Source organism: Bos indicus x Bos taurus, chromosome 11 (assembly GCF_003369695.1).
Source record: "Bos indicus x Bos taurus breed Angus x Brahman F1 hybrid chromosome 11, Bos_hybrid_MaternalHap_v2.0, whole genome shotgun sequence".
Lineage (NCBI taxonomy): Eukaryota > Metazoa > Chordata > Mammalia > Artiodactyla > Bovidae > Bos > Bos indicus x Bos taurus.
In genome coordinates, this window is record NC_040086.1 from 264631 (window position 1) to 278721 (window position 14091).

A 14091-nucleotide genomic window follows, 5' to 3' on the forward strand; every position below is an offset into this window, starting at 1 on the left:
CGTACTTAATATTGTTCAAAACAGGACAGTTCTGCCAGGTGACACTCAATTTGCCCCTCCGGATGCTTTCTGCCCTGGAGGGCAACCTGAAGGGATGGCATCAACACCCCTGCGTGCTCTCCGTCCTCTGGTTGTATTTGGAGGCTGGGAATGCACAGTGGGAGATCAGATGGAGAAGGGTGAGGCCCTGAGGCTGAGTCAAGCTGGCTGTGTCCCTTGACAGAAAATCACTGCTCTTTACAAGGCAATCTCTTCTCCATCCCTCTCTTCCCTTGGGATTCCCACAGCCCCTCCCCCTGTCCGGGCCAAGGGATACCAACAGCGCCTCCATCAGTGGCCCTGGGATAGGGCAGTCCTCTGGTTGGCATTTGTACTTCCTGTCCACATCCTGTAAATAAATCGTCCACAAATTATCCTCATGTGAGCAAGCCATTTCTTGGCTTTTGGCTGATAGAGTGACCACTGTCAATAAGTTGAAAATATTTTTTCCCTCCCTATTTGTAGCTCTAACAGGAAATGAGGTGAATAGACACACGACGGAGCTTGTGCACACACACACTCGGGGCGAGGCACCAAGAGGACACTCTTAATCTTTTCCCTTGCTAATCAATGCTATCTTGGTCTAGGGCTGCGATATACCCAGGTAAAAATACCCCCAACACCACCTCTTTAGACTCCCTTGGCTGTGTGACCCAGTTTTGACTAATGAGATGTAAGTAAAGCCGAGCAGATGAGGCTCCCAGGAAAGCCACTTTCTTGACAAACAGAAACAGTCTCAAAGATGTGTGTCCTTCTTCCTCTTGCTTGGAGCATGGACCCAGTGCTTGGAATTGCAGCAGCAACTCCATGACCATGAGATTACAGTCCGGTGCTTAGGATGGAGGTTTAGAAAGAGAGAAGGCGTATGTTCATAGCAGCACTAATCACAACTCGCAAGTCAGGGAAACAACCTACGTGTCCACTGACAGACGAATGGAAAAAGAAGATGTGGTACATATGTGCAAAGGAGTACGACTCAGTCATAAAAAAGAATGGAACAATGCAGTGCCATGGATGGACCTAGAGGTTATCATACTAAGTGAGATCAGAAAGCAAAAGACAAACACCATGTGATATCACTTACATATGGAATCTAAAATATGATGCAAATGAATTTATCTACAAAACAGACTCACGGACACAAAGAACAGACTTGCAGTTGCCAAGGGGGGAGGGGCATGGGGGAGGGATGGATTGAGGGTTTGGAGTTAGCAGACGCAAGCGTACACAGAGAATGGATAAATGACAGTGTCCTACTGTAGAGCACAGAGAACGATATTCAATATCCTGTGATAATGGAAAAGAATATGAAAAAGAATGCATATATACATTTGTATATATATATGTTATGTATGGAGAAGGAAACGGCAACCCACTCCACTGCTCTTGCCTGGTAAATCCCATGGATGGAGGAGCCTGGTAGGTTACAGTCCATGGGGTCGCAAAGAGTCAGACACGACTGAACGACTTCACTTCACTCCCTTCACTCACTTCATACTTTATCGCTGGAGAAGGAAATGGCAACCCACTCCGTGTTCTTGCATGGAGAATCCCATGGACAGAGGGGCCTGGTGGGCCATGGTCCATGGGGTCTCAGAGAGTCAGACACGACTGAAGTGACTGAGCACATGTATGTGCAACTGAGTCACATTGTTATACAGCAGAAATTAAACACAACATTATAAATCAACTGTACTTCAATAATCTTTTTTAAAAAAAGCAAGCGGAGGGAGCTTGCTTCCTTAATGATTTCTTTGAGACATGACAGTACTGGGCCTCTTACAGCTGTCTTGTTATCTAAGAAACATTAACCCCTGTTGGGTTAAGTCATTGGTAGTTGGGTTTCTGTTTCATGAAGTGGAACCAAATCTATGAGTCCATGGGGGATCCAAATACATAGCTGAATAAAAATAAAGGGAGGAGAAACAACTCTTCTTTATAGAAAAATTACAATCAGTAAATATAGAAAAAAAGTGTGAAAAATAGAAAAGGCACCATTCGAGCACTACAGTAATAACTGTTGCAGGCATGATCCACCAATGAATGCTGAAATCAGTGAGTAAGTATTTAAGCAGAAACAGGAATTTTGCATAGTCTCAAAGTATCTTCCCCCAAGTATCTACATATATTAGAAAGGGAAAATTTTTAATTTACAGTAGATCAATGAGGCAATGTCCTGTACCCTCTGATCTGAGGCACAAACATGTGTGGCTTCTGTGACATTCTTTTGCCAAAAATGTGTAACTTCAATCTAATCATGAGGAAAAAAAATTAGATAAATCCAGGTGGAGATACACACTACAGTGCAAAATTGGCAGGATTTCATTCTTCTTTATGGCTGAGTGATACCCCATTGTACACATGCACCACATCTCTGTCCATTCACCTGTTGGAAGACCCTTAGGTTGCTTCCTCATCTTGGCTATTCTAAATAATGCTGCAATGAACACTGGAGTGCCCGTATCTTTAAAAATTATTGCTTTCCTTTTCTTCCTATATATACCCAGGAGTGGAATAGCTGGATCATATGACAGATTGAAGGCAGGAGGAGAAGGGGACGATGGAGGATGAGATGGTTGGATGGCATCACCAACTCAATGGACATGAGTTTGAGCAAGCTCCAGGAGTTGGTGATGGACAGAGAGGCCTGGTGTGCTGCAGTCCATGAGGTCGCAAGGAGCTGGACACGACTGAGTGACTGAATTGACTGAGTGATGTAACAGTTCTATTTGTAGTTTTTTGAGGAACTGCCATACTATTTTGGAGAAGGCAATGGCACCCCACTCCAGTACTCTTGCCTGGAAAATCCCATGGACGGAGGAGCCTGGTAGGCTGCAGTCCATGGGGTCGCTAAGAGTCGGACACAACTGAGCGGCTTCACTTTCACTTTTCACTTTCATGCATCGGAGAAGGAAATGGCAACTCGCTCCAGTGTTCTTGCCTGGAGAATCCCAGGGACGGTGGAGCCTGGTGGGCTGCGGTCTATGGGGTCGCACAGAGTCGGACACGACTGAAGCGACTCAGCAGCAGCAGCAGCAGCCATACTATTTTCTATGGTGGTTGTACCCATTTACACCCCCGCCAAGTGTGCTAACGCTCGCCAACATTTACTTGTGGTATGCTTGATGATAACCATTCTGACAGGTGTGAGGTGACATCTCATTGTGGTTTTGATTTGTATTTCTCTGATGATCAGCAATGCTGAGCATCTTTTCGTATGCCTCTTGGCCATCTGTGCTTTGGTCTTAGAGTCTGTACGATACAAACACAGTTGAGAGCGAGCCAGTGATTTGGGAAGTTTATACACAGAATGTGGGCTTCCCTGGTGGCTCAGTTGGTAAAGAATCTGCCTGCAATGCAGGAGACCTGGGTATGATCCCTGGGTTGGGAAGATCCCCTGGAGAAGGGCATGGCAACCCATTCCAGTATATTGCCTGGAGAATCCGTGTGGACAGAGGAGCCTGACAGGTTGCAGTCCCTGGGGTCACAAAGAATCAGACACGACTGAGAGACTAAGCACAGCTCAGCACGCACAGAATGTGGTGCTTACTTTCTTTGGTTCTCTCTTTCAATAATCCTTTCCCTTTCTAGCTATTGTGATTCTTCTAATTTCTATCTTCAAATTCAACAAGTAAAATTCAGGTTTTATAACTGGGTTTGATCTCCACGTGACACACACTGTGTCCTGCTCTGAGTGTAAAAGCCGTAAATACGGGAAAGGCATCCAGTGCGATCCCCTGTATCCAACAGTATTTCCAGTATGTCCCTGTTCCTATCTCTCTCTGATATCTTCAACGTAGTTATTTTAATTGTATCTAGAGTTGATGTCTGGGCAGTCAAAAGAAGGTACTTCCCCGTTATCAGAACTTGAAATCTACACATACATTTTATAATCATAAATGTATTATTTAAAAAGCAATTTCCTAGTGAAAAGTCCAGCTTCTTCATGCTTAATTTTCTTTTTTTAAAAAAGCAAACTAAAACTTAAGGATTGAATATTTTATCAGTATGTTCAGTAGTGTTAAAAATAAAATATCCAATTAAAAATAAATTTAAATTTAAAAAACCAAAACAAAATAGACACTGTCTTTTCTGGACTGTATAATGCCTCCACTTATTAAATTAAGAAGCAGAGAATCAGAATTATGACTGTTTATGTTGAGATAAGAATTTTGAGGCTAGAGTGAAAGATAATACAGTAATATAAAATGAGGAAGCAAGGGATAAACAAGTCATAGAAAGTATTTTGAGTTTTGATGTACAGTTCAACCCTCCTGTAGCATTTCTCTCCCTCTGACCCTGAGGATCCAGAGCTGAGAAAAAGCAAAATCTGGCCAGAGGGACCTGGAGTCAATTGTTCATTTTCTCATCTGTAAAATGCTCATAGGCCCCTTCCAAGCTTTCAAGTTCTAATTCTGAAAGAGACTAGAAACATACCAAAATAAGAAGGGGTTTTTAGTTTAGGGGGAGGTTTGCTTGCTTGTTTCTTGGCTCCTTTTTTTTTTTTTGCCGTGATGGTGGTACTCAGTGTACATTTTTTAAAACTAACATTTTGCCTCTTAGTTGGCACTTGGTAAGTAAAAGTGAATTTACAAATTTTTTAAAGGCAAGAATTAGCGACCAAAAATGTTGAGGTTAGACCTCTTCCGCGACATAGTTTGGCACCATCTGCTGGGTAGGGTTAAAAGTGTTCCTGTACAGAAACTTGCATTGCAGTTTCTTATTTTGTTGGTATTTAGCTGCTGAGTCATGTCCAACTCTTTGCAACCCCAGGGACTGCAGCACACCAGGCTTCTCTGGCAGCTTATTACTTTCCCAAAATGATTTAAAGGAAATGTTGTCAAAATTATTTACATCTGAATTCAGTAGCATACCAGGTTATGTTACTAGGAATTTAGCTGCCAATCCACTATCATTGAAGGGGCAGAGGACGTGCCTTGGGTAATGTCATTTTTTTTAAGTTTTAAAATTTTGACTGTGCTGGGTCTTCATTGCTGTGCCGGCTGTCCTCCGACTGTGGCGAGCGGGGGGCTACTCTCTTTCTGGCTGCGGCGCGCGGGCTTCTCATCACGGTGGGCTCTCTAGTTGTGAAGCGCAGGCCCCAGGTGCACGGGCTCGGGGGTTGTGGCTCCCGGGCTCTGGAGCACAGGTTCAGTAGCGGTGGCACAGGGGCTTAGTTGTTCCACAGCATGTCGGGGCTTCCTGTACGAGGGATTGAACCCAGGTCTCCTGCACTGGCAGGTAGATTCTTTACCGATGAGCCACCAGAGAAGCCCAGGGTAACTTCATTTTAACACATGTAAATAAACCTTAGAATGTGTTTGAATTTTGTACGGAGGAGTCTGTCTGAGCTGTTTGAGCTCCGTAACCTGTACAATCACCGTTAACACTAACCTTAGCTGTCTTGGGAAGGCCTGGGCACTAGGCACTTTCTTTCCTCCCTCTCCCTTCCTTCATTTTGGGTCACAAAAGATGGAATGTTTATTTACATTTTGATACATATATGTGATGATTCAGGGCTTCCCAGGTGGCTCAGTAAAAAAGAATCCGCCTGCCAATGCAGGAGACACAGGTTCCATCCTTGATCCGGGAAGGTCCCACATGCCTCAAAGCAACTAAACCCGTGAGCCACAACTATTAAGTCTGCTCTGGAGGCCCTAGAGCTTGTGCCCCACAAGAGAAGCCGCCACAGTGAGAAAGCCAAGCGCTGCAGCCAGAGAGCGGCCCCCACTCACTGCAACGAGAAGAGGCCACACAGCAACAAGGACCCATCACAGACAAAACATAAATCAATCATTACAAAGAAAAACAGCAGGCAGGCATTCTGCTCGTGTCGTTTCCCAGCCCACCTGGTGGTTTGGTGTGGCTTTGTGACTGAAGTTTTGCTAATGAAATGTACTAAGTGATGGGCACCACTTTCAGGCTTTGTCCTACAAAACCCCCATTTGGAGCAACCCTCGCCTTCTGCTGGCTGAATGCAGATGGCAGGCCCACAATATGAAAATACACCTTGGGCCCCCGAGGGATCGTGTGGAGCAGGGTTGCCCTGCTCACTCTGCAGCTATCCTACAAGTTAGGAGACACAGACTTTTTGTCTTAGCCTCTTGAAATGTAATTGAATAATTACTTACAGCCTAGCGGAACCTCAACACTCTAAGCGCCCCTGAGATCTGTTGCCAGTCTTTTCTCTACCTGCTGTTTACATGAGTCACATGTAACTTTATATCGTCTTTTTTAAATTTTTTGGCTGTGCTGGGTCTTCGTTGCTGTGCACGGGCATTCTCCAGCTGTGGTGAGCAAGGACCACTCTCCAGCTGTGGTGCCTGGCTTCCTCACAGTGGTGGCTTCTCTCGTCGCGGCTCACGGGCTCAGTAGTTGCAGAGCGTGGGCTTAGTTGCTCCGTGGCATGTGGGGTCTTCCTGGACCAGGGATCAAACTCACATCCCTTGCATTGGCAGGCGGATTCTTAACCACTGCCATAAGGGAAGTGCCATATCTCTTGTAAGTACATTTCTATGTTATTATATAGTCTTCATAATGTAATGGTTGCAGAGTAGCTGGTTAAATAAACTATAATTCCTTAACCATTCTAATGTGATGTTTAGTTTGCTTATTTTTTCCTCTACTTTAAATAATGCTATACTAAACATTTTTATGCAGAAGCCAGGCTTCCCTGGTGGCTCAGACCATAAAGAATCTGCCTGCAGTGCAGGAGACGGGAGACATGGGTTTGATCCCTGGATCAGGAAGATCTTTTGGAGAAGGAATGGCTACCTACTCCAGTATTCTTGCCTGGGAAATCCCATGAACAGAGGAGCCTGGCACTAGTGATGTGCTCATTTCCTTAGACACCGAAAGCAAAACAACTGTTACAAATACTTAATAGCATAAGCATATCGATTTGAGTTTTAAAAGTTTCTCCTTTCATTCGCGTTTGTCCTACCGAGGCTGAACGCTGGCCCGTGTTGCCGCCCCTCCTCCTTCGAAAAGTGTACGTCGTACTATCTATCAGAGTCTACATTTCCTATAGGTTTTAGTAATTTCAGTACTCACAGATATTACCAAGAACCAATCATCCAAAAGCTCAGAAAGCATTTTATTAAGTCAGAACAAATATTAAGGCACAAAAATACGTCACTTTTTTTCAAATAAAAATCTTTGAAATAGTTTTGTGCTAAATTCAAAGCAACATCTTCCAAATTATACAATAACTTAACTTCTTAAATAAAAAATATACAACTCTAGCCCCTAAATTTTCTTCCCAAATACATGTTTTCCTAGTTCTAAAGAAGTTTCTTCTTGAGTTCCTATGTCATAATATACATGTCCTTAAATCTCCTTTTGTCACTTAAATACATTCTTTAGTACTTTAACCAATACGTTACACTTCCTTCTTTAAGGCGTGGTGTTTTGCATTGCTTATCGCGTGTTGTTGATCATACCAAGACACAAGTCCAGCACTAGGGGCTTATAAAGCTAGTATAACACGTCTCATAAACCAGTTATGTACAGTCTAGTGCAGCAGACTCAAACCCCTTTTTTAAAAAAGATATAAAAAGCAATCACATGTACATCTTTTATATCCTCATTCTTCACATTATAGTAGTGCAAATACACTGTGTTAGAGTGGGGAGGTCTAGTGCTCTCTATAGGACATATGGAAGATTTTAAATATTTTCTTCACATCTTATCTCTTGGGCTCAAAAAATTCACACATTCACCTATTTTTCCTTATATTTGAAATGAACTTCCTTTAAAGCAGATACTAATATTCCTCTAACTTAAAACATGAAAATTCCCTTTTAAGCCAACGTCATACATCACAGAAATCTAACACAAATGGCACAGTAAGAACACTTAGGCATTTCGCCTAGAAACACAGAGAACTGGACTCTTACCCTCAGATCCCTGCACTCATAAGGAGACCCATCCTGATGGCATCCTAAGAATAAATTGGTGTGGCCGCCTCGAAGACCCTGACCACCAGTTTCTGGAGTCTTTGTGCAGAAGCAATGGTGATGAGCTGTGACAGTGTTCCTGGGTGTGACTTCTCCCCAGGGGTCCTTCATAAGCACTAAGGCTACAGTTCTGGGGCGCCCCCTCCTGGGCACATGAGGGGGCCAAGAAGGCCCTCTATAGGAATATCTGATTCAGGCTGAGAGTCTTCAGTAGACAACACACTGACCACCGAGGACGACAGACACGGTATGCATCCTTCGGAAACATTTCTGATGAGGTTATCAGGAGAAAATTCTGCTTTCTGTGATGATGAGAAAAGTCTGCATTTTGGTACGTAGCTGGGCTATGCAGGCACAGCATTATTTATCTTGTCAGCGGCAGAAAGAAGTGTTTTCATCAACACTATCAAGGTTACATCAGAGGTGTTAACACGCATCACTGCACACTTCCCACTGACTCCCTACTCACACTCCACTACCTCTGCAGCTGGAAAACCAGGATTCTGCACTTCAAAATTCAACTGGAGCCATATGAGTTGGGGATCAATCTGCTTCAAAATCTGGGGAGTGGTATCAGATACAAACGTTAGGAACAAAAAGGAAATGGTCACCTCCAGCTCACATTCTTTTCTTGGGAAGGATGTCCAAAAGCTAAAGCATGATGAAAGCCACGCCGTTCTCAGTACAACAGGGTCCAATATTCACTACTGAAAATACAGCTGAAAGTATCTTTAAAGAGTCATTACTACTAGAAACCTTTTTTATTTTTTAACTAAGCCCTATGAAATGAGCAAACGAGAAAGCAATTCAAAAGGTAGCCTTTTCAAAGAAACCATTTCGTTCTGTGGCTTACTATGGGAAAGAAAAATAAAGGAAGGTTATAATTCAAGTGTTTGTACTGGTTAAGACCCTGATGCTTCTTCACCAAAAACTCGGAAGTCATCCTCAACTCCAAAGGTTAGAACTCCTTCAGAGAAAGACACAGAAGATTCTACCTTTAATTCCTATTCTAAACATCCACTAGCCCTGTATCTTTGGTCAGGAAAGCAGCAAAACAGCTACCGTTTCTGTCACACTGTAACCAATGGTTTTTCAAGTTTAGCATGCTCTGCATTAAAAAATTTTTTTTAAATTTTCAAATCACACATTACGTATATAACAAAATAATGTATAAAACATGGTTTAAGGTTAAAAAATTAATTACAAGATTAATAGTGACATACTTACTATGCAGTTAAATACACGTATTATTACGAAACCAAATATGCTAGGATGATATAGAAGGTTCTAGTTTCCTCAAGGCTCACTGGTAATGAGCGTCCCCACTTGCTAGGGAAGAAGTGCTCCGGTGGAACCACGTGGCCGGGTGACCCCACCTGTCCCAGGCGGATTCAGCAGCAGCACATACACACCCGGCCTAAGGGAGGGACAAGCAGAGCAGACTTTCAGAAGGGACCGCTCTCTCCATGAACTGTGCTCCCCTGAGCTCAGAGAAGATCAACGATTTGATGTGCATGGTGTGAGCTGCACACAAGGCCTGTGCACAGACCTGTGCACACAAGCACAAGCACGCCCAGAGTAAGACTACCCATATATACACCCTTATGTTCCAACATTAATCGAGTTTTACTTACTGGGTTGGCCAAAAAGTTCGTTCAGGTTTTCCTGTAACCTCTCACGGAACAAATGAACTTTCTAGCCAACTCAGTATTACCAAATCACTTCAGCATGAAAGTCAAAGAGAATTATTATTGCAACGTATAACTATAAACCCAATAGATGGAGACACTGATTTAACCACATCTCAGAAGAATCATATCACTGTTTTGAAGCTCAGCAAAAGAACAATAGGAACGTTGATGTAAGTAAGTTATTTTAAATTGTCATATTTTTCAGAAAAAAAAAAAAAGAGAGAACCCACATGCCCAAATCCACATGTCTGCCACCCATCAGCTAAGGGTAGCTGGGAACCTATCTTTATTATAATACTTCTCTCAGATCATTGCCAAGTAGGCAATGTAATGGACATGAAACTGGCACTCAGGGGTCAGATTAAAAAGGGCCACAGAACCCTCCTACCATCTGAATTCTTAATTTTCACACACAGATTTCCAAGATGATGCAATAAAAACTTGTTGCACTATATCAAAACAAAGTTCTCTTTTAGTCTTGAGGAAGTCCTTCATCATTCTTGGGTTCCATCACATTATTTTTTCGGAAGAGAACATTTTTTCTGCCATTTCAGATCTGGTCATAATTTCCTTTAGAAAAAGGGGAGGGGTAGATATTCGTTAAAATGTTGATGCTTCTTCTAAGACCTAACACAATTCTCTATAGAGTCTCTATAAAGTAGTCACAATTTTGTGCCTTCCATGCCACAATATACATAGAAATATTAGACATAAAAAATAAAAACCATATAGTCCAGACTTCTACTTATGGAGTATAATTATCCAGGTTATTTGTCTGTCTTAACCAGTTTAAGTATTTTTTCAATTAGAAATCAATCATTTATGAAATGAACACTATAAATGCCCCTTTAAGAGTAATTCCATGGTATACACGTCTGTAGTTATAAATCCTAAGGAGTCCAAAGGTTTTTTGGGGGGGACGTTAATTATTGACTTTATTGGAAGATAGCTGCTTTACAATGTTGTGTTGGTTTCTGCCATACATCAACACGAATCCACCACAGGTATACACACGTCCCCTCCCTCCCACGCCCCCGCTCCATCCCCACTCTGGGTTGTCAACAGAGCAGCGAGTTGAACTCCTTGTGCTGTACAGCAGATTCCCACGGGCTACCTACTTTGCATATGGTAATGTCTGTTTCCATGCTGCTCTCTCAATCCCTCCTGTCCTCTCCCCGCCCTCTCCTCTCCCCGCTGTGTCCACAAGTCTGTTTTCTGTGTCTGCGTCTTTACTGCTACTTGACCCTGCAAACAGGGCGAGCGCAATGGTTTCCTAGCAAGGTGTGTGCATACAGCAGCCTTCCTAGAAGTTCCCACCCTACTATGGTCAAACCCCACAGACAGAGAATAGACTTATGGACACAGGGGTGGGCAGAGTGGGAGAAGGAGAAGGTGGGGGCATGTGGAGAGAGTAAGGAAACATACACACTACCATATGTAAAGCAGAGCGCCAGTGGGGGTGTGCTGGTGACCCACAACTAATCCCCCCGAAACCTCCCCAAACCACATCGTCTGTTCACATTCCCTACTTTGTAAATGTAAACCAGTTAGAAACTCTATTTACTGCTGGAAAATATCTATCAGGGATTAATTCAGACAAACTGCCATCTTGAAGTCTTCTAAACTCTTACATCTTAAGATGTTAAAAATTCAGACTCAAAACTTCATAGAATAATTCTTCCCTCCTCTTATACCAGTAAGCATTTATTATATATTAATAGTATTATTACATGTTAGTATCTTGCTCCTGTTTTAAATGAGGATCCAGTTCCTCAAAACTTTACCCATAACTCGATGCAGTCTTTCGATCTGCTTAACTTGTAATCATACAAAATAGTAACTTTCAGAATTTATGAGATTCATTTCTACTTTGTGAAAATAATAGCTCCATGACATAAGCAAAAATACTTTACCTCATCTGAATCCACTAACACTGGAAGAGCTCTGAAATAAAAGAAAAAAAAGGCGACAAAATTTTTAAAAGGCCGGTGAATCTACAGAAGCTGAATATAAGCATATCCCAAGATCCACCAATTCCCATTCCTGGAAGACACAGTTGACAGAAATGAATCCAGTGTCACCAACAGACACACGGCACTGCTGTTCTTAACATGCTCCAAACTGGGGGACTGGGATACTGCAGAGCCCTCCGAAAGGAGGTATGATGTTTTGAGGGATCAGGTTTTGAAAACCAACACTAGTAACCTACAGTTACAGACATCAGTAGGGCAGTAGCTTTGGGAGAGTGGGGTCATGATTTGGGAGGAAAACAAGATGGTTCTTAGGGAGCTAGTGATGTTCCAGCTTTTGGTCTGCTATCTGGGTGCTGGTTACATAACTGTGCTTATATTAAAAATGTATTAAGCTATACACTTGGGCAACCAATTATGTTTTTATTTTTAAGCCCCTGTAATTTTTAACTTTGAATAGCTGGACAAATGTCTTGACTAGCGATGTGCTATCTAATTTGAAAACCCATGTGTCGTCTGCTTTTGTGAGAATGAAAGAGGGATGAACAGGCTTGACTGTAGGCATCCTTTCACTACGAACCTGTATGTCAAATCATCATGTACACTTTAAATAAATACAATTATAATTAAAATTATACATATTTTTAAAAAGATGGATGAGTGAACATATTACAAAAGGTGGTATTTATAGAATCAAGTATTTAATTCCTATGTCATTGTTATTATTGACTAGACACAAACCTGTGAAGGGCACTGGAAACAGAAAAAATTACACAACATAATCTTTGTTCAGAAAAGAGAATAATACGGATAAAAAGAAAAGACAAATGGAGAGCCTCGGTGTGCGATGAACCAGTGAGAGGGAGAGCCCAAAGGAAAGGTCTAGTGTCAAGGTCTCAACATGAAAGTCACGCCAATGCACAATCCCAAAGATGCCACTGGCAGCGCAGCTCGTGGTGGAGACGGAAGAAGGTGAAGCGGGGGCCTCGGAGATGTGCGGGAGGAGCTGCTTAGATGGCTCAGAATAATACCGTTAAGGGAAATCCAGAGGAGATGACTACCTTAGGGAAATATGAACCAGAACCTTGGAGGCCAAGGACAAAGCTTGGCACCTCATTTAGAGATAAACACCAGCAATGGCTCCTGCTGTGAGGGAAACGACCGTCTAAAACTTACTAAGATGGAATTGGTGCACTGAGACGGAAGGTGAACTACGCTAAGCTGGCCTTTCTCATTTATCAGAGACACAGAAAAGCCATGATATACAGCATGTGAGTATCAGAGAACACACTAGGTCATATGGGTTATTCATGATCTGTTTAAATTGTCCTACGACTTGCAAAATTTTTGTTCCATTTCTACAGAAGCATATAAAAGGACTTCACATACACGTGGATGTGAAGTCCAGTTTCTAAACTTGCTATGTAAACAGCACATGCATGTTGGGTAGCACTGAGCTAAACTTCTTATTAGACAGAAATGGTCTAAATAGGAAGTAAATGGGAGCAGGGAAAGGAACAAACCATCCTGTTGTCTACTGTGGGAACAGCTACCTGGAATTCATGTGTCACAGAGCAGCGGTCCCCAGTCTTTTTGGTCCCAGGGACAGTTTTGGGGAAGATAATGTTTCCATGGACTGGGGTGGGGACTGGGTTGGGTGGGGATGCTTTGGGGATGATTCAAGCATATTATATTTACCATGCCGCCACTGATCTGATAGGAGGCGGTGCTCAGGAGGTAATGTGAGTGATGGGGAGCAGCTGTAAATACAGATAAAGCTTCTCACAGTTGCCCATCACTCACCTCCTGCCAATACCAGTCCATGGCCCGGGGACTGCCGTTACATACAGACACTAGTCTGCAGCCCGGGGACTGCGGTTAGATATAGACACCGATAAAGAAGAACCCAAAGGGCTCCAAGTCCCAAGCAGGCTTCCTCTGCACTCGCTTTCCTAAGCTCATGTTTCTCCTCCAAAAGCATTCCCACGCTACATGTTATTGTGGTTACATGTGTTTAAACTAAAAAAGTTTGAACTTTTCCATATTATAAAGGGAAAACAAAATGACTCTGACCCTGATAAACTTAAATAAAAAAAGGAGCTGGTTACAGGGCAGGAGTATTAAAATAGCTGTTGTGCACTGAAAAGGAAAGAAGAAAGACAGGCCAAGGCAGGGCTATGTTTTCTTTGCATTTCAGCATGAAGTTAATCTGTCCATCACTAGTGATGGGGGCCCATAGAAACACACAGAGGAAAAAGGCTTAAAAGGCACATAAAAAAGTATGAAAATTATCCCTTTATACTACAGCCTAAATATTAGATTCAAACTTTAACAGAGGATATTTACACATCTGTGAATGAAGAGGGAATATTTTCCTCCACCCATTTCAAATCTTCACTCTGTAGAAATAAACATTTACATATTAGCATTTGC

The 14091-nt window shown here is 42.5% G+C and overlaps 1 protein-coding gene across 3 annotated transcripts in view; it reads right to left on the reverse strand.

Moving 5' to 3' along the window:
- Positions 1-7114: 7114 nt before the first annotated feature.
- Positions 7115-14091, reverse strand: part of TMEM87B (transmembrane protein 87B) — a 49603-nt gene continuing 42626 nt past the window's right edge. For all 3 annotated transcript variants that reach the window (XM_027554514.1, XM_027554513.1, XM_027554515.1), the window contains exons 17-19: positions 14005-14057; positions 11602-11632; positions 7115-10258 (exon numbers count right to left, since the gene is read on the reverse strand). In XM_027554514.1, coding sequence (XP_027410315.1) covers positions 10199-10258; positions 11602-11632; positions 14005-14057 — 144 coding nt within the window. In that variant the 3' untranslated portion in view covers positions 7115-10198. The remainder of the gene's footprint in view (positions 10259-11601; positions 11633-14004; positions 14058-14091) is intronic.